Source organism: Pyrgilauda ruficollis, unplaced genomic scaffold (genome assembly GCF_017590135.1).
Source record: "Pyrgilauda ruficollis isolate IOZ18807 unplaced genomic scaffold, ASM1759013v1 scaffold68, whole genome shotgun sequence".
In the NCBI taxonomy this organism is placed as follows: domain Eukaryota; kingdom Metazoa; phylum Chordata; class Aves; order Passeriformes; family Passeridae; genus Pyrgilauda; species Pyrgilauda ruficollis.
Window position 1 is genome coordinate 940,093 of NW_024528599.1, and position 20,987 is coordinate 961,079.

The 20,987-nt window shown below is 40.7% G+C and overlaps 1 protein-coding gene across 2 annotated transcripts in view; it reads left to right on the plus strand.

The window, feature by feature from the left end:
- The first annotated feature begins 9,433 nt into the window (after window positions 1–9,433).
- Window positions 9,434–20,987, plus strand: part of ZNF516 (zinc finger protein 516) — a 57,444-nt gene continuing 45,890 nt past the window's right edge. For both annotated transcript variants that reach the window (XM_041484841.1, XM_041484840.1), the window contains exon 1: window positions 9,434–11,437. In XM_041484841.1, the coding sequence (XP_041340775.1) occupies window positions 9,541–11,437 (1,897 nt within the window). In that variant the 5' untranslated portion in view covers window positions 9,434–9,540. The remainder of the gene's footprint in view (window positions 11,438–20,987) is intronic.

The following is a 20,987-nucleotide window of genomic DNA, read 5'->3' on the forward strand; positions in this document are numbered from 1 at the left end:
TACTTTATACATACACACACATACCCATACATATCTCTACACACACAAATAAAAAAAAAATGTAGCCCAATATCTGCAAATGAGGTTTTGCCAGCTATGTGTTTTGTGAATTTTGTGTTGCTTCTCAGTGCTGTCTCAGAAGGTAATGTTTAACAGAATGCTTTTATGGTTTATTGCATATGATTATTTGTTCTTGTATTTCAGGGCACAGTTCCTCTCCATTTCCCTTCTGCCCTTTCTGTCCCGCTCCTTCTCCCCCTCCCCCAATTTTTTTTTTTCTATGCACTCTTTTTGCTTTTTTCACTGCTTTATAATTCATTTATAGTAATGTGGAGGGGACAGAAGTAAGCAAACAAATTGGTGGTGTTACTTCAGAAATAATTTTTGTTACAGTAAGACATTAGTAGTTAATCAAAGCACAGTGCTGCAATTCTCAGTCTGTTAAGAGGTTAACGCTTGGCAACGCTTCTATTTATAAGGTAATGATTTTACTGTTGCAGTTTGAGCAGTAGGATATATTAGGTATAAGTGAAATTAATTTATTACCTTGAATTTCTTAATTCTTCACACAGCTTATCTGGCAGCAATGGCCCATAGAAATAATATTTACCTTTCACTGACCTGGTGAACACATGTCTGTATCTAATAAACTTGTTTGGTATTAAACATACAGTTTTTTGCATTTGAGGTCTGCTATGGACAGGTTAGAGTGCATGAATCTGCTAAAGCACTGAAGTTTGTTCCTTACTGGTGCAGTTGTTAGTTGTGACAGTGGAATTTGGGTGGGCACTTAGGGCAAGGTTGCTTCGTGTAAATTTGCTGGGTAGGAAATTAACAATTCAAAACATTTACCTTCAATTATGCTCATGTTTTTCTTGCATTCAGATCTTGATGTACACAGCACAAAAGCATTCCAGTTTTAGTTAGCGGTGCAGCTTCTGAATTGATACAAATTGATTTCATGGCATTGTGTGCACTTACAGCAGCTGAGGATGTGGTTTGTGTGTAGCTTGCATTGATGGGGCAAACGAAAGAGGCAGCAAGAAGGGGTGGGTGTGTGTCTGTGTGTGCCATGTACTGCACTCCTGCGTTTTCTGCCAGCTGATGATCCAGTCCCTGGTCTTCTATACAGATAATGTAAAAATTGCAAAAAACCTAAGGATGTCCTTGTCATGACACTGCAAATAAAAATAGGTACTTGTAAATTTTTTGCTGTTGTAAGATAGAAGCTGAGCTTGGAACAGAGCATATTAACAGAGAAATACCCCGCCCATACAGTTTGAAACCAGCCCCCACACTGAAGATTAAAATGGCCATGTTACAACTCCGTGTAAATTGGTCTACAGTGGAAACCCTAACAAGATCATTAAATATAAAAGCACTATTGGATGCTGGGAAAATACTGTGCTGCCCATATATATATGCATCTCCATAGACATGCATGAATAGACAGCATCAATGCCATCGATTTGAATAAGGAGGTAATGCACAGGATTGAGGTGACTTTGCTTGTAACTGACTTACTTTTTTATTTGAAACTATTAGAACCCTAAGTGTTTCTTCAACTTTTAAATGTTAGGTTTTGGGAATAATAAGCCACTAAAGTAACTCCCTTGGTGGGTGTGGCCAAATAGCATTACTGTTACGCTGAAGTAAAATTTAGGGTTTTTTTTGTTGTTGTCATTGGGGTTTTAAGGTTTTTTTTTTTTTTTTTTTTTTTTTGAACCTAAGTTAATGCTTATTTTCAGAATTAATGATACTGTTACAGCATGTCAAAATAAGAGTTTTTGACTTGCCAATATATATCAGTAATGACCCTAGGAAAAGAAAAATCACATCTGCACTGGTGCAGTTCTTGGCTTTTCTAGGGCTGATCAATAATCACATTGTGCATTCATTCCCGCTAGCCCCCCACCCTGCAGGGTCAACTTTAACTACTAAGTCTTTACATTTCAAAAAAAGGACATAGGCTGCCTTTTGCATTACTAGTATCAGTCTCGGTGTTTCCTTTGGGTCTAATTTACTGTTACCCATCAAAAAATAAGTAACTTTTTGGTTTTTTGAATTTATTTATCTGTAAGTTTTCAGGAGAGCTTTTATCTTCTGCCTTCTGGTGCTGTGCTGAGAGGTCTGGGTAGAAACTGGGCTCAGGATGCTAAGGTTCACTGTGGTTGTGCTATTTAAATGGATCCTCTCTTGATTGTATTGTAGCATCTGACAATGACAATGGGAGAACAACAGTTTCAGGGCCTCATGTCTGGATGGTAGCGCAGCTGCTGCAATAAAGTCTTGTTATGGTTGACCAGTCACATTTGGACGGTTATTTCTAATTAGTAGTTCTTATTTATGTTGCATTAGAAAATAGTTTGAATCAAACTGGTAGATGTTTGGGTGAAGTTAGTTCAGTTTCTCCTCCTTGCCTTGAAAGATTAATGTTGCTTTATGTTTTGTCCTGCAGCCAGAATAAGTAGCCTTGAAAAAAATCTTGCTGTTAAAATAAGCTTATTTTTTAAATTTTATTTTTTAAATATAATGTAATGGTCTCCAGCAACTGCTGTAAAATAAAGGATTATTGTGGGTAGTTCTGTCAGTGTTAGACATCACCAATAGTTTTAAGTCTTGTGATGGCATTTTGTGATTTCTGCATTGTTGGGCTTTTTTCCATGAAAGTACTAGTGTTAGTGGTTCCCTTTTATTCATTTCTTCATATTAGGGGGAAATGTAGTTTGTTCATAATGGATTATTGATTGGTCTGTGAACAGCAGAAGCCCCAAGGCCTTGTCATCAATGGTACTTACTCTCCCAATAGTGAATGTATCGCTTCATGCAGCCATTCGCAACCTCAGTCTGTAGAATATAAGCCCATAATTGTTACTCTTGTGCAGCACAGTTTTTAGGGAGAGGAACTCTTCATTGTCATTATGGGATTTTCCCCCTCAATTTGTTCAAAGAATGGTCCCTTTGTTTTGGTAGCAAGATAAAGCTTGTCCTGGATGTTAATGATACATTTCAATTCATTGCTTAGAATACTACAGTGTAACTAGTAAAGTACATTTCTTTGTCTCTCAGAAGACAAACACGTACAGTACACTAAAACACAAAGTATGCACTGAGTGGGTGACAGCTCTGTGTTTCTCAACATACCCTGTAGCAGTGTGAAAACAAACTTCCCCCCCACCCCCAGCTTTGCTCCTGAACTGATTCCTGAGGACCCACAAAAAAATCTGGGTTGCAGAGGTTTTGTTGACTTCATTTTGAGAGCGATCGCCTCGTTGCAAACTTGTACCTCCAGCTTCTTCAGCATTAGTGTTTTTACCTTTATTTCATGGATTCCTTCCTCTGCTAAGGGTGCGGCACCAGTTGGGAAAGGCCTGACTCTGCTTTCCTGGCTGCTGCTCGGAAGCCTGCTGCAAAATGTCATTAGCTCATGGAGGGAGAAAGACACAAAAACACATGATGTATTTGGAGAAGCTCAAAATAATATCTCAGGGTTCGGACAGCAAACTTTGCAAATGGGAAGAGCTTCACCAGCTGCAGGGGAAGGGTGGTTGAAAATAATTAAACAAAAAACGTTTTGCAAAATGCTGCCCGAGGATTTTAAAAGCCTGAGTGGAAATAGATTAATAGAAATTTCTTGTTTGTTTTTCCAGAAGCTTTTTATTTTTCAGTTCTGTGTCAATTTTGGCAGGCTTTAACAGACTTCAGGAGGTCTGTTGTCCAGATTGCTACTTCTGATAACTGAATACATTTGGAAAATTTGCCAGTCTTCTGCAGCTGGCTTGGGATTTTTGGGTAGGTTTTTACTGGGTTAGTTTGGGCTCCTCTCAAAAAATCCATTTAGAACTATGCTGCCTTTACCTTTGTAGGCTGCAAAATGCCAGAATTTCCTGCAAATTCAGCTACAGGCTTACTGTTTAAAGATAAGCTCTTTCTTCTGCGCTCTGGTGTAGTCTGTGGTCCATAGTCTGGTGATGCGGGCTATGAGAGGCATTTGGGTAGGACTGTTGCGTAGATAAGGATGGCAGGATTGAGCCTTTAATCAGGGCGATGGACTGATGAGCCCCGTGGGATGTGGCTGTTCAGAAGAAGCCATGTCCCCTCACAAAGTGAGGAGGAGGAGATCGTGCAGGTAGAGCAGGGCTGGTGTGTGTGGAGGACAGAGTCTGTAGCCTAGGGAGAAGACAAGGACGGGGAGAAAGGTCTCTGTGGCTCACTGAGCTCCAGGGCTGGTGGGGCACCTGTACCACGTTCTGTCTTTTGTTCCCTCTCTTCCTGCGCTTTGCTCTCGTCTGGCGTCTTTGCCCTGAATGGCACAGCCTGTTTGGCTCTGAGGCGACCTGAGGAGATCCTCTCTCCAGCCTGCTGTTCTTCAAAAACACAACTTCCTCAAATTCACCTAGATATTTACATGCTATGTCCTATCATTTCATCATCTAGAAGGAATTTTTCAGTGAGATTATTTTTCAACATGATCATGCCTCCCATAGGTTTCTTTTTTTTTTTTTTTGTTTTTGTTTTTGTTTTGTTTAAAGTCCTTGTTGCTCTTGGCAGGGGGACATGGTGGAGTGATTGCAGTGTATGTTCAGACCTCTTGGAGATTAGAAGAGTGATTATTTCTCCAGTGCATTTATTTTTCAGATGCAACTTAAAATACACCCAGACTGAAACAAATTTGCTTTAAAAGATACAGTGTGGTGTTTGAATAGTTCTGTGTAGCTTCCCAAATTGTATTTTCTTCTTTATTACTTACTGAAGAGTTTTTACTTCTTGCCACTATAGATCATGCAATGTGATTTTAAAAATCATATTTAATTGAGGAGAAATTGAAAAGAAATACATAGTTTGCTTGTTCTGTGTTGAAACAGGAATAATTTTCTATGTTTTTCTCTGTCTACACTGCACAGCATAGCATATTTGTATGTAAGAAGTGAATTTGCAATTTCTTTTCCAGTGTGGTATCTTTTCAATTATTTTTGTCTTAATTTACTCTCCCCCCCAGTTTTCCTGTGTTGTTTGTTTTCAATTTCTCTTTTTATTAATTGTTTTCCAAGAGGCACAAAAGGCTCTTAGGAGGCTGTGTCTTTCCTTTGAGGACCTGTGGGCAGTCCTCAATACCTGGTCCTCTTCCAGAGTATGAGGGTGGGATGAAGAGAAGAGTAATATATATTTTAGAGTGCTCCTATGTTACACAAAGTGCTCTTTCCCTGTACTTCTGAGCGTGCTTCATTGCAAGGCTAACTGAGAGTCTTGCAGAAGTGGTGAGGGTGATGCAGCTGTGCAGCAGGGTACCTGCTGAGCTGTCAGCAGGGACAGGCTGCCACAGCCTCACTGGGAAAACCATGGATGGTGATGGAAAAGATGTTGGGGCTCTGTGGTGAGAGCAAGTCACTTTGGTCAAATGTGCTTTATCTGAAAGGAAACAATTCTGTCCAATTTAGTTTTAAAAACCAAAGGAGTTTTGATGCTGAAATGTTTGAAATAGAGTAGATTCTGACAAGTACTTGCTTTAAGTGTGTCGGAAAGCTTGATTTCCCTTTGGGGGCATCAGGGAATAAAACAAAGTTTGTTTTTATTTGTTCCCGTGTGGGTCACGTCAAAGAATCTAGTGAGGCAATGGTGCAGGAAGAAACCTTATAACTAAAATATTTGGCTGTGCAAAGACATTTATTTCTCAGCACACCACCCCTCCTGGTTTTGGGTCTTTGTTCATTTTTCTCTTCCATCTTGCTTTATATACCAAACTCATGTGTAAACAGTGATGATAATTTAGAGGGGCTGAAAATGCCTCATGGATACTGGCCAGCTGCTTCTTACATGATCTGCTGATTCCTAGTTCAACAAAATTAACTGATTCTAATTCCTATGCCCCTTAGTGTATCACAGCTCCCCAAGTAGCTGGATGGTATTTGGCATACACTGCAGTGCCATTGAGACACACACAATATTTTTAAAGACTATATATTAATTTGTGGTTTACATTCACTTGTGTTTTCTTATGGCTTGCCTGTCTGCTGTGGGGGTTTCTGTGCTGTGACAGTCTGGGAGGAATCTGCAGGCTGGGTGTGACTCTGCTACGGATTCTGTGTGATGAGCCAGTGCTATGGAACTGCAGGGTGAGTTCGGACCAAAGCAGTGAAGGGCTATTGGTTATCACCTGAAACACTGAAACACTTTCAGTAGCCTGAGGGTAGCTGGAGGTGGCTGCATTCCATATGTGCTGATAGAGAATTATTTCAGAATACTTTAAAATTTGAAATTATTTCAAAATACAACCTTTTTTAGCATCACAGCTGAAAGAAACAAAGATAACTATGGCAAAATTTTACTTCTCACAAAAGAGTAACTCGTGTTGTTTGATTTACTAATTGTCTTACATCCATTGTGCCATCTTCAATGTTTAGTATTTAATCCCAAGGTAAGAATTATTAAGACAGAATGTTATTTTCTGTTGTTAGGATTCTTTACAGGTGTTTTTTCCCGTATTTTCTATGTTCAATCTTCTAAATTGAAGCTTTTTTTCCAAAGTTGTAATTTTATCTACTACTTTTCGATGAACCAGCTTTGCTGTTCTGCAGAGAGACCCCTCTGGAAGAATTACTTCTAAGTAGCCACTCAAATGATATGAGGAGGGAGAAGTGAGTTGTTTGTGTATTTTACCAAAGCCAAAAATTGACCTCCATGTACTGTGTAAAGCATGCTCAGATTGGGTGAACACCCTTCATCCCCCTAGAAGTTTGTCTGTGGAATATCAGACTTGAAATTTTGTGAGTCTTACGTGTGCATGAGTTCAAATAATACAAGTCTAAGAATACTTTATTCCAATTTCTGAGTCACAGATTGCAGTGCATTGGGCAAGATTAACGAATAAAGATGAAAAAGAATTCTCAGATTGTTTTTGTGAAGGCAGTAACACTTCCATTAAGTATTTTAGATGAATAAAATTATTCAGTAGTTTTTAAGTCTGACATTTTTCCCCCTTAGGCCTAATTTAATACTGGACTACGGGGATCTCCTGTGAGTGGCTAATACCCTTCTTATAAGTAATGCTTTCTTCATAGCCTCATTTTCATAACTAAGTTTCATTAATGAAAATGCTATAAATAATTAAAGTGAAATATGTCAAGACTAAGCCCAGGGAATCTGTGGCCAAGTAAACAAAGAGACTCTGAAGCTTTGGATCTACATGTACTTGGACTGCTGTGTACAGAATTCTTGTCTAAGCTTGGCTCTTAAAGCTCTTTTGAACTTTCAGACAGGAAACACTGCAGAAAGTTGAGTTAAAATGGACCCTACATTTTAAAATAATAAAAAAGTTGTTAGTATAAAAAATCAGCCTGCCAATAGAAGCAATATCCTCACTGGTGTAAGCTGTAGAAAATTAAGAATGTAGAAAACAATGTATAAAATACATGGAAAAAAATTGTTTCCAAAGCTTTATATTTTTTTTTTTTCTGAAATGGTGTGGAACATTTCAGAAGAAGTTGTTGCTTGCATTAGCATAGAATAGTTCAACCTGGTGTTTCTTTTATGATTTAATGACTTTTAGGTAAACTCTTTGATTATAAGACAGTATGGGTTGTTTGGCAATTTTAGGTTGTAAGTCAGATAAATAAGATTTTACTCTAAGTTTTTTCTTCCAGTGATGGGCAATATAAACTTGCATTTTCCGTGTAGTGTGTTTGTACCTTCTGGTGCAGCCACAATTTGTGTGGCTGAAATGCTTTATTCACCCAGAAAGTTTCTTCTGAGACTGTGTCTGTTTGATTTTAAATGACTAATTTTAAAGACTAGTTCAGATTCTGTAGTTTGTAAACTTCCTGCTCATATGGACTTCTGAATTTTAGATACCTGTTTTTTTTTTAATAATTAAAAAATGCTTCATTCAAGAAATGAAATTGCTTTTATAACTCATCCCTTAAATGTTATTGTCAGTTCTCTGAGGAAAAGGTAGTTTTGAGTTTTATGCTGTTTGAGAACTCCCTGACATGCAAAATGGATACTAGATATGCAGAAAATCCAGCCCAAAAATGAATGTCTTGTAGCAAATAAGAGGGCTAGATTAAATTAAATGTAATGAAATTCTTCTGTAGCCTGTAACTGAGATGAGCATTGCGACAGTCTTGCTTTTTGTTTAGCTCCTGCTGGTGATGTGGTTAGACTGCTTATTTACTATTGAAGAGGTGAATACAGTGAGAAATCTTAAAATTTGCAGCTGTAGATCTGTAGCTCTTTGTTGAGTCATAGATGTCAGGTGATGGATGTGGGAATATATGGTCTCATTAGTGCCCTGCATATTTTTAGCTACATTTTAAGAAGCTGATGTTTTCTTAATGTGGCAATAGATCAGTTCTCTTCATTAGAGAATGCTGTGTCCTTTGATCCTAGTCATGTGGTGTTTGTAGTCCTTAATGAGGATATGAGGGGGGGAAGATTTTGTTTTACACTGTAGTAATTGGAAAAGAAACAGCCTATGTGCATTACGATAGTTGTTTTTTGCTGTATATAAGGTGCTGATGTGTTTCATCTTGCACTAAGATACTGGCCCTTGCATTTATTCATGAAGAGATAAAAAAGTATTTAAACTTTTATTAGTCTGCTCTGTTAATCAGAGTTTTTTCTTGTTTTGTTTGTTTGTTTACAGTTAAAATTCTGTTTCATTGAGGTGGGTGGTGGTGTCATTTCCTGTGTGTCATGTTGACATAAATCACTCACATTTGAGGTAATTTGATAGCTACATTATCACTTTGTTAGTTTGAGACCAAAAGTTATACTTGGAGGGTCTTTTTAGTTCACTGTCCAGCAGGAAATAACTTCTAGTTTTCACGAGTGCTTTGTCAGGCTCTGCATTCTTGTTTGCTCTGTAATCAAAGTACTGCGCGTCCTCAGCCTTTGCGCCTTTCTGTGCCTGCCACTTCAAGCACAGCCGAGCTGTCTGAGACACAAAGTAATGCAGTTGCCAGCAGCAATATGATACTTACTAAAATCCCTAGGAAAGTCTTTTATCTTTGGCAAGTAAGTATTTTACATGAAATTACACATGATGGTAAAGCCACAGATTTAAAGTGTAATAACCCCCACAAGAAATGTTTTCCTCATTTAAGGTGTATTTTTAGCCACTTCTGCCTGGTTTTAAAACAAAAAATATTTCTAAGGTTTACACTTTGTTCAAGACACTGATGTCAGTGTATGGAAATGAGTATTTGCTCTTTTATGGATTTTACTTTTTTAGTAATTATGCTTGTCATTGAAGTGTAGAATATCAACAAAAAGAGAAACTACTGCCTTTTGGTGCAATAGATTGTCATATGGTGTGCTTCTGAGTGCGGAGTGAGTGATGGAAGCCGTTGAATTCAAAACATGAACAGGTTTGAATATATTTAAGAATCTGTACATTTGTATGATTTTGTTCTTGTTTCAGGTGATCTATGCCTTCTGCTTACAAAGCACACAGAAATAAATTGGTGCTGTGGACTCCGTGGAGCGGCTGAAAGAAATGTTACCCTGAGAATGAAGCAATAGAACACCTTCCTGCAGAACCGTATGATTGAGAACGCAGTCCAGCCCTGCTCTGCTGCCGGACATGCTTTTGTCCTCCTGCCCCGCTTACCCCCTGTTGCTGTAATACAGATGGATCGTAGCAGAGAGGCAGAAATGGAGTTACGGAGATCCTCCAGCCCTGGCAAGCTAAGCAAGAGCGACGTGGATGCTGACAAGACCATGTGCCACAGCTGTTGCATCTGCGGTAAAAGTTTCCCTTTTCAGAGCTCCCTGTCGCAGCACATGAGGAAGCACACAGGTGAGAAACCCTACAAATGCCCTTACTGTGATCACAGAGCTTCCCAAAAGGGCAACTTGAAGATTCACATCCGCAGTCACAGGACAGGCACTTTAAGTCAGGGGCACGAGGCAGAGATGGGAGAGGCACAGCTGGGGGAGATGGGTGTTTCAGAGGGCCTTGGCGGGTGCACCAGCCCCACTAAAAGCACGTCTGCCTGCAACAAGATCTTGAACGGTACCGCTCCGCTCGATAGCAGCAAGATCTTGTTGAGAAGCAGCAAGAAGGAGGTCACAGAGATGGCACCAGCTGAGGAGGATGACAAGCTGACCTCTTACCAGTGCACCTTCTGCAAAAACAAATTCGAAAGGAAGAAGGACCTGGAGCAGCACCTTCACCAGGTGCACAAACCATTCAAGTGCAGGTTGTGCAGCTACATGACCCTGAGGGAGGAGACGCTGTTAAACCACATAGAGAAAGACCATATAACAGCTCAGGTCCCCAATGGGGAGACCTACACCGAGAACTGCAAGAGCGAGTTGAATGTGGGCGAGTTCCCGTGCGAAGTCTGTGGTCAGACCTTTAGTCAAACCTGGTTCCTGAAAGCTCACATGAAAAAGCACAGGGGGTCATTTGATCACGGGTGCCATATTTGTGGCAGGAGATTCAAGGAGCCCTGGTTTCTCAAAAACCACATGAAGTCGCATGGTCCCAGGTCTGGCAGCAAAAACAAACCAAAAAATGATTTGGAGCTGATTGCCACTATCAATGACGTGATACAAGAGGAGACAATTGTGACCGGCCTATCTCTGTATGAAGTTTGCACCAAGTGTGGAAATCTGTTTACAAATATGGAAAGCCTGAAAGTGCATAATGCTGTTCACTACCGTGTGCAGCCGGGCAGCACCGGGGATAAAGCTGAGGGCTTGACTGATGGGAGCCTGAGCTCCTCGGTAACCAAGCAGTTTTTCTTGCAGTGTCTCAATCTACGGCCATCTGTAGGGCTGGATAGAGTTACGAGAGGACAGCCTGGGAAAAGAGTAGCTGAGCTGGATCCGGTCAGTAGCTACCAAGCTTGGCAGCTGGCCACCAAAGGAAAAGTAGTGGAGCCCTCAGAGTATGTGAAGTATGTGGGATGGGATGAGGCCCTGGCAGATGCAGACGTGACTTACGACAAGGATAAGAGGGAGTATATCCTTGTCAACCAGGAGAAGCGCAAGCGAGACCAGGACTCGCCCAGCAACCCCAAGAAGAAGAGCTGCACCGGTGGGCGCCTGGAGAAAACCGGCAGTGTCCCAGCAGGGGAGAGCTGCCCGCTTGGCCCCGGGGATCTGGACTATCGCCCTGCCTCACGGCAGAGCCGGCGGGCCACCCAGAACAAGTCCACGGAGTGCTTCGAGTGCGGGAAGATCTTCCGCACCTACCACCAAATGGTGCTGCACTCGCGGGTGCACCGCAAGGAGCGGAGGAGCTGCAGCGAGGGCGGGACAGCCGCCCAGCCGGACCGCTACGGCTCCAGCAGTGAGGAAGGGGACTCGGGATCCGTCAGCGGGCCCAGCACTCCTGGCTCTGCATCTGCCCCGGAGGACTCAGCCACCTCTGGCTTGGGAGAGGAGGGGGCTGAGGAAAGCTCGGAGGAGGGAGCAGCCAATCCCTTGCTAGGTAAGATCTGTCCCAGCTTTGCCCTAGTAATTGTTGTAGGTCCCTGTGTCTCATGGTCTGGGACACAGTGATGACCAGAGGGAGAAATACGTGAAAGCATGTGAGTGAGAGGTCTTAGAGACCCTGTGTCCGCTGCTTGTCTGAGTGTGGCAGCTCCTTTCTGATGCAGGTAATAAAAGTGAGATGACGTTTTTGTAATGTGCCAGTGAACTTGTATTTTGATGAAGGACACCTGAGAAGTATTTTAGTTGCCTATAGCAACACTGTAGGGTACTCAGGATAGCCCCCTGGATGTCTTGGGGGCTGTTTCTCCCCAATTCATGGGTGTCCTGTGCAGTGTTCTGCCTGCAGTGTACAAGTGTGGCCTGTGTAGCGTAGCCCCAAAGCACATAAACTTGTTAAAACACCAGCGTGAGAGGAGTCTCTCTCCTCTTCTCCGCTTCACTTCCCAAATTGTGTTTATAACTCCAAAGGCTATAATTAATCTCTCTGGATTAAAGCAGTCCTTTGAGCCCAATGCTACTAAATGGAACAAATTATTCTCCAAATAGCAGCAAAGTAAATATTTAAAAGAACACCATTAAGCACTTTCGTATCTTTTTTTTTTAATCCTTTATTTTTGTTGTTCGCCATGCTTTGTTTATAATACCCTTTTAGAAATGTGAGATTAACCATTCTTTCCTTACTGGCTCTTCTGCTGGTTTTTGTTTGTTTTCTGTTTGGTGAACAAAAACGGTTTCCTCTCATTTTCATTCCTTTTGTTGTGAAGAACATAGTTATCTATAGAGTTAAACTCATTTTCCAGACCATCGTGGATGAAGTAATATGCACCATTGTGGAAGAGAGTGGGTTTATTCAATTACCTTGCTCTTTCAGATATTATATAATGTTGCCTTTTCTCCTGGCTTCAGACCCCACAGCAACAAAGCAACATTTTCCAGAAATGTGAATTACCGTGTTTTTCATAAACTTTTGAAGCAGTGGTGGATATATTCAAATTAATCCATGCACACCAATTTTTTTTTTTTTTCTTTTTCACCTTTCCATAAAAAAACAAGTCCAGAAAGTCTAGTGACAAGCTAGATTCCTACAGATTCTTAAATATTTGCGGTGTGATTACTTGCACGTTTAAAAGACTCAGAATTTGGCTTTCCCATGTGCTCTTGGATTCTTGAACACTTAAATTTCTTTTTGGGTACATGCCTACTTTGTGTGCAAGTTCCAGCAGCTGCCACCTGAGATACTTTGGTACAGCTGACACAAGGTGTGTTGATAAAATTGCAGCTTTGTCTAGAGTTAAATGGGGCTGCCATGTTTCACCAGTGTAATGTACAGTGCTGCGATCAGAGCTGCTGTGATGGAAAACCATCTCTCTGGACATGGGCTAAAAACACTGCAACACTTCTTTGTATGATGTTCAAATAGGAAAACTGTTGTTATATGCTCTCCATATTTTATTTCTAACAGGAGGAGTTGTCTCATATCTTTGCCTGTTCTGCTTCTTGCCTCAATTCAGGCTTTGAGCCCTTGCTGCAGGACTGAAAGGAGAGAGTTAGTCACACAGCACTTTGCTCTTTAATAGGAATTAAAGTTACTGGCTCAACTGATGCCAGCAACTGGAAACTCACTTCTTTGGGTACCAAATTGATCATTGTTTGCTTTAACTGTAAAGAAGCAGCAAACTGATGGGCCTGAATAAAGGCACGTTTTGGAAAAGGGATATATTTGCAATGATGGGCTGGGAGGGTGGCTGCTGCATTTTATATTTGCTAGCAACACAGCTGAAGAGCTAATCAAGTATTTAATTGGCTAATGAGAAATGTTTCAGTGCAAGAGAAATGTTGCCTATTACTAGAGGTTATTTAACTCAAAGCACTGTCTTAACAAAGGGAACATTTTTTACAAATTATAGAGTTTTTTTAATTTGAAAGAAGGTTTAAGGTTTTTTTGCTTATTTGTTTTGTTATGTATAAAAGGAGTTTTCATAGGTAAATGTTCAGGACTAAAGTTTCCCAATTTTATCTTCTTGGTATGGAGGCTTATTGGCACTGCCCTGGTACTGTGTTATAAGGAACTGGAGTTCTTCTGTCCAGCAAGCTGTAATATTAATTTTATTCTTTTGCAGATTCTGCTGTAACGCAAGAGTTTTTTGTTTCCCCTCCCCTATGAACAGTAACTTAAGGCATATGGAATATAGGCCAGATTGTGTCTTCATGTATGTGCCTGCAAAAATGAGGTGTTCTGGTGTGGCCTTGAAGCACATTTTGTCCTAGAACTGATGTAGTTTGCTATCCTTTGCTGCAGCTTTTTTTAGTTACTCTTCCAGGTGAAGATTTTCCATCAAGAATAGAGCACCAGCCCCATGGACAGGCTTCCTCCCCAGTGGAGGCAGACAAGTAGGGCTCTCAGTTCCTGTTCCTGAAATTATTTCTACATCATTATTTTCAGTCAGGCTGTAATCAGGAAAATCTTGTGCTACTCAAAAGGTTATACAATATCTGTTGGGTGGGTTTTTTTTAGTGTTTTGTTTTTTTTACTTTCCTATATTTATTCTCTGTTTCTCCCTTTCATGCATTGCTGTGTTATCCTGTGTCAGAAAAGGCCCTTGAGACTGCCAAGTATTGAAGGCTGTGGCCTTGACTCAGCTGAAAGTATTTCTTTGTGAATTTAATTCTTAATAATCTGAGGAGTGCTGTTGACACACGGGGTCTTGCAGCAGGGAAGCTGGCAGGGCACCTCTGTGGTCACTTAGGGCCAGCAGGTGTAGGGGCTGAGGGTGGCAGGAACAGGGATTATTGACAGGACTCACTGGGAGAAGAGCAAGAATTGGGGTTGAGAGGCTCCATGGCAGGCGCTCCTTTAAACAGGAATTTGCCCCTGCTGCCTTTGTCAGTAACAATGATTTCTCAGGTACTGGGGTGTAGTGTTGCAAACCCAGTTTATCAGCTGCTGGGCTGACTACAAAGTGTGCTTCATCTGGTTGGAGGGAGGGTAAATAGGAGTTTTGTAGAGCTACACATAGTGTACTGTGTGATACCTGTCATGCAGAGATCACACATGAAGTATTTGTGCTTTGTGTGACAGCTGTCTGGGAAGAGGTGGCTCAGAGCACTTTTGCTTTCTTGAGACCAGACTTTGGATGTTTTTGAGGTATTCCTGCCCCAGATGATTCTTCATTTTTATTTATCATTCAAGCCACTTGCAAAACTGTACCTGAATGGTCACCGAGTTGCATCCAAAGCTGTGTGATTCATCTGTAGATTGTTGCTCACCTCTTCCTCAATTTGAGGTTTTTGGCTGGGTTTTTATAATGATTTTCATTTTTCTCTGAAAAGAACCCCGGAGATATGACTGAGAGAGTAGTGAGGGATTATATTTGTGTTGATAAAAGTGAAAGGAAAACACTGTTTTTATAATCTTTTGTCTTCTCACCTAAAATGTAGTTTTAGATATATGAAAATAATTTACTGGTTAGTATTTTTAAGGCATGAGCCCCTTCATTGCCATGGTGGTTTTAGCAGTGAAGATGTTTGGGTTTGTTACATTAGGCTATATGTCAGTCCTGAAATGAAGAAGGAAGAATAATTTTTGAGGCTGTGACTGCTGTTGGCAGGTGGAAAGATGAGGAAAAGAAGTGAAAAGAATTTAAATACCTCTTGGTTCTTAGCAAGCATGGAGTGAAAGCACAGACCTGAGATAGTCCAGCCAGTGAGGAAGTGCCATACAGGTGGTACTTCTTCTTGCATGTATGTGTCAGTCTGGGCTGGAAGTAAATGTTAAAATTAATCTAGGAAGGGAAAACAAAGAAAATAAAGGAAAAAAGAAAGGAAAAGGACTGTTATATAGGAATAATGGAGAGGAATGCTGCTTCTAGCATAGCTGTGTCAAGGAAGGACATCAGGGAAAGGAGAGGATGTATCGCCTTGGAATGCTGCTTCCAGTGAAAACCAACTTGTGTATTCTATTTCCTTTATCTCCTGCCACTGCTGTCCCTTCTCTCTGCCTTTTTTTCCCTTCTGTTGGACTCCTCTGATTTTCTGAAATGCTTTAAGGAGAGACTGTTTCACCTGTATTGCACACACATTTGTACTGCACTGGGCAGTGCAGGAAGGGGCTGACTGCCAGGGAGGGCTCTTGTGCTGGGTGCTGTACCAGTACTGCTTTCAGCCCAAGAAGCTCGTGACCTGGCTGAGGTGGAAACAAGACTGTGCAGAATACAAATAAAAGTCAAAACAGTGAATACAGAACAGTGGTGTGTGCTTGGTTTACTTCAGGAATCACTGGCAGTGTGGTGGGACCTGCTTAGAACATGAGCACCGTGAAGGAGTGGGATGAGATGGGAGTAAGGTGCAGGGTGGAGAGAAAGGAGAATGGGGGAAGGCAGAGGGACCAGGGTGAAGGGAGCTGGGCCCCATGATGAAGTTTCAGCGGGGATGGGGGCCTGAAGAGAGGGGTGCAGTGGCATTGGAGTTCAGACCCTCCAAAGCAGTGCCAGCACTGGTGACTTGCACTGAAGCTGTAAAGGCTCATGATGTGCTGTGCTTAGGTGGGTCACTCCAAGAAGATTGCCATGTGAAAACCAGAAGGTCTGGACCTCTTTCTTTGTGTTTGTTACATTTCAAAAAACTCTTAGAAGAGCATGGCCAGAGACTGATTTAGTATCTTTTTTTTTAGTAAACTGAAGAAGAGACAGCTGCCTGTGAATTGCTTACAGGTTATATAGTCTTGGGGATGTAACACATACCATTTTTCCCAGGCCTGTTACATGGAAATCCTATATATAAACTGCAGTGCTTGAATAGAAACATAACATTAGCAAGCTCTGAGGAAAAAGAGTAGGGGAGATTAATGAAGCATAAATTTGGGCTTTGTTTTGCTCAGATATGAATTATAATAAGTCCAGAAACTTGAACTTTATTGAAAAGTGCATCTTTTCAGAAGTATTTTGATGTAAAATAATTCGAAAGTAAAAGTTGTTTAGAATTGATTTTAATACTTTAGTAAAGCAGCAAGGCTGTAATTTTTGGGAGGAAAGCAACAATAGGAATAAAACAGCTAAGCAAATGAAATTAGAAAAATAAAAATGTATAGTAATTCCAGAGAACAGAGCTAGTTCTAGTAAATGTTTTCTGTTGCTAGCATGAGTGTATGGAACAGCTGCCAGTATCCAGTACCAGGACTTCATTGTTCTTACTTGAAAAAGTGTTTCTCTGTGTGCAAGGGGAGGTCTCTCCACTATGTACAAGTCAAACATTTTTATTAAATGTCTTGATTAATTATACTTCAGATGCTTCTCATGCCAGACTCTCACTTACTGGAAATCCCACAATATCATGCTGCTAAGGGCACTGCTCTTGGGGCGTTTTACACCAAATGATATCTTGTTCTATATGTACAGTCTTAAGTATGTTTAAGTTATTTAGCATATTTAGTTTGCTGAAGGAGCATATAACAAACTGGAGAATGTTTCAGTGCTGGACAACTGGTTACTATTGCCCCAGGCTTCCAAGAAATAAGGTTGTTTCAAGAAGGAACAGTGTCTCAGAACTGTGAAGATAAGAGTGTTATGCTGTTCACACGTTCACCAGTTAATTTGGGCATTGCTGAGGGGTGGTTGTTGGAATATAAACCCTTTCAGCTTTATAACTCAAACTCAGTTTGGATTCTTATATCCAGTGAGATCAATGAAACTCTGGGACTTGGAATTGCAAGCAAATTGATGCTTCAAATCAAAGGGGAAGTTGGGCAGAGGCAAAGACCCTGTGCTAGCAGTAAGAGATCCATTAGATGTTGGTTGGGGCTTAGCAGAGTTCAGCTGTTCCTTAAAGCAAATTTCTATTAGGTCTGTTACCTAGTTTGTTACCTAGTTTGAACACATCTAATACCATTTAGAAATGTCTCTTTCCTATCTGCCTTGCTGTAATGCAAGTCCAGTGTAATGGACTGTAATGACAGTTCGGTCATGATGGATGTTAGCAAACGTGGTACTTTCTCATGATCTGAGAGTGGTACGTTCTCATGATCTGAGGTTTCTCTGTGAAACACTGCAGGTTGAACCACCATTTTTGACCAGTACAGGCCAGTGTATATCCGTCTCCACAGCAGCACTTTTTGCTCCCCTTTGGACTCTCGTCCTCAGGACTGCAGATAGTATCTCCTACATGAGTATACACATTCCTATGGTGTTGCCCTCAGCAGTATTTTTCGATTCTGTTTGTTTTTAACTGTGGGTTGATCCTCCTACTGAGGAAACAGAACAAAATAGAAATAATGCTGATTGTCCCAAGAAAATGGATAGCAAGAATAATTCTAGCAGCCAGGAACAATGCAGTGTGTACTGAGAGGAGAGGAAGAGAGAAGAGCCATGGGACATCAAAAAAGTGGTTAAAACCTCCCTTGCCAGGTGCACCGCACACACATGAAGTTGCTTGCCCCTTCTGTATTTTAGGATGATGGTGGGAGCTATGCTTCAGCAAATCCATGCAGGAAGTGTTTGATTGGAACCAGGCAGCAATGCTTTTGTATAAAGCAGTCTGTACCCTTTAATGCTGTCCATTAACCTGACATCATACTGACTAAGGAACATGCAACAATTACCCTGTAGGAATCTTGGGTAAATTCCACTGTGTTCCTGATTACCACACTTTGCATTACCAAGGCCTGTTTTACTCAGTCCCATATAATGTGGGTGGCCAGCAAGAGTGTTAAACAGAAATTCAAGTTCCTCTTGAAATGAGGCATGGTGATGAGGAGCAGATAACACACAGTCAGATCAAGTCAGAGCGAAGAATTGCCAGCTGAGCTTGGGATACTTCAGTAGATTAATGGCTTGTCGTGACAGAGATTGCCTTTATTGCTGCTCAGAGAGAATTTTTTAAGCAGCATTTTGAAGTTATTAGACCAGCTGTAGCACTACTTTTATTCCTTGTAAACATTTCAGTGAGGGTGTTAAGTGCAGAAGAACTTTGTGCATGTCAAAGATACTTTCGCTGTATTTAGCTTTAATTGTTAGTGTTCTTTTTTGCAGGTTACCATATACAACTACAAGTGACAAAGTGAGATAGAAGTATTATTTAGGCAGTTTATTGTAGCTGTGCTTTTGTGATATAAGCAAAAACACAGCTCAGCTTGGAAGAAAAATTGTACAAGATGCTAAGAGAGAGATAGGTTTACCCAGCCTTCCACACTTACCATACACTAGCATTTAAAAAATATATATATTTCCAGGGTTGTGGAAAGGTATTGGCCATCTTGGTTTCAGTTTGTGCATTCAAAAATACCCCTTTATGTTTAAGTCAGTTGCACGGGGATTCCAGTGTTGATACTGGCCTTTTAGCTCTTCCTCAGTAAATACGATAAATGTCTGCATAGAGGGATGTGCACTTGGAAATCCTGCTGCATAGAACCTCAGGTGTAACAAATCCCTCACTTCTTGACACCTGCTCCGACCTTGCTGCCTTGTAAACGTCAGTTTAGCATCTCTGGTAATTCTTCGTACTGAATGTTTCTATTACATCAAACTGTAGCGTGTGAAATACTGCTTTGTGACATTTATAGTCAAAAGATCACATTGTGTAGTGCTTTTATTTTCAAGCAGTTTCTGATCAGTGAGTGAGGATTGCCTCCCCCCAGCTAGTAAAACAAGATTCAGGCGATGACAATTGTGACGGTAGTGTTTTAATCTGATTCCCAAATACTTTGGTAGCTCCACGACTGTGCTTAGTGGGATTCTGCTGATCTGTAAATGACAGCTAACGAGGGGCTTGTATAAATGTCTTTAATGTTAAATCTTTTTGCGGTTCTTAACATTATGGTTCACAGTTGCCCTTGATCAGGAGTCAGATTTTCTTTTTTAGTGCATTAGGTTTGGCAGTAGATACACTCGGTGGATGGGATGGGCTGAATTCTGCGCGAGCTGAAATGTGGGGGAGTCCCAGAGCTGCACAGGATATAAAACCAGTGTGTGGTTGGGCCTAGCCTTAGTAGAGAATTTGTTTTCTGCAGGTGTGTTTTACAAATACAAGTTTTACTAGGTCTCACTTGACTTCACTTTATTACTTTTTAACCCAGTAGTCTCATTCAGGCACTGGATTACTTTGCTGTGAAAGGGCCTGACTGTGGTACCAGTTGTACCAGTAAAAGTCAAGAGCAACTTTGCTGCAGTTAAGGGAACCCTTTGTGATGGGAGCATCGATAGCTCTTCCTATTCTCGGTTTTCTTTTGATTGCCTGTAAGATTTATCATCAGCAAGCCTGTATTTTTTAGGGACATGAAAAGCATATAGTGAATTTTATTGAAACTGTGGAGGAAGACTTTGAATTTTGCGTTATGATTTTCAGTGCCTTAGGCCTTGAAGGAGACTTTTGGATCCTTGTACTTGGTGTGAGATTGTCCCATATTTTGTAACTGACAGATAGACATTATTTTCAATGCCCTGAATGGATTTGTAAATGTGGAGGGAACTTACTTTCATGGTGAATTTGTTTTTCTTGTTTATAGACAGCATGGGTTTGGACTGGAAAATTGCAGAATACTTTGGCCCTGATACAGCAATAGCTATAACTGCTGGCTTGGTTTTAAGCATATGAGCAGTAAGATTGGGATCATTGTTAACTGCTTTGTTGAACCACTTGGCACCTAATGGCCTGAGATTAGAGAAGAATAGGGAAATCTTTCTTTTTTCTAATCAATGCCAGTGTAAATTGCATATCCTGAAATGTACCGTAGCATGTAAACTTTACAGGGGAAAAGACTAGGGGAGGAGTAAGTCTCAAAAATGTCTTTTGTGGTTATGCCTTTGATGGCTTCGGTTAGGCTTTAGCAGTGGTGAGGGCAAAAATCCAACCCTTCATCCTTTTAAAGTGCAGAAACTCTGTTGAGAAAGTGTCCATGTGAAAGGCAAAAGTACTCACTCAATTGATGATTATTGTAACTTTGATACGGGTGTTTACTTAACATGGATTTAGAGCATAAGAGACTCATCCTTGTACAGGACCCATGGGGAAAGATTTGCCCTCTTGCTTTCAGAACTTTGTTTTCCAGGTTGGTAATCTCAAACCTCAGTTATTACTTCATTATCTCTGTTACTTCAAATAACAGAAAAATAAATAGCCATTCAGATGATTGTTTCTGTCATATCGCAGGTATAAAGCTAAAAAGTTTAGTTTTATTTGGGAGCCAGAAGTCAGGATTTACTCCAAGTCAGATCTCTTCTTCCTTTTTTTTTTTTTTTTTTTTATTACAGGATACAAAATCACAGATTTTATTTATTTATTTAAATACTAAATTTAGGGTTAGTTTGTAATATAAGGCACTCCCAAACCTTGTGTTTCTTTGAGATAACAAATTCATCAGGCAGCTGAAGGCATCAGCTACACCTAACAGCACTTCAGAGGTGTGTGTTATCTTAGGATAGCATATGTCTTGTGATGTCTTACTGCTTAAATAGCATTTGAGGCAAGCTGTTGTCAGCAAAACCTAAATATTTGTGGGGGGAAAAAAGCATAACTACATGGGAAATATATGGGTTCTTTGGGAAATGTAAACCTCA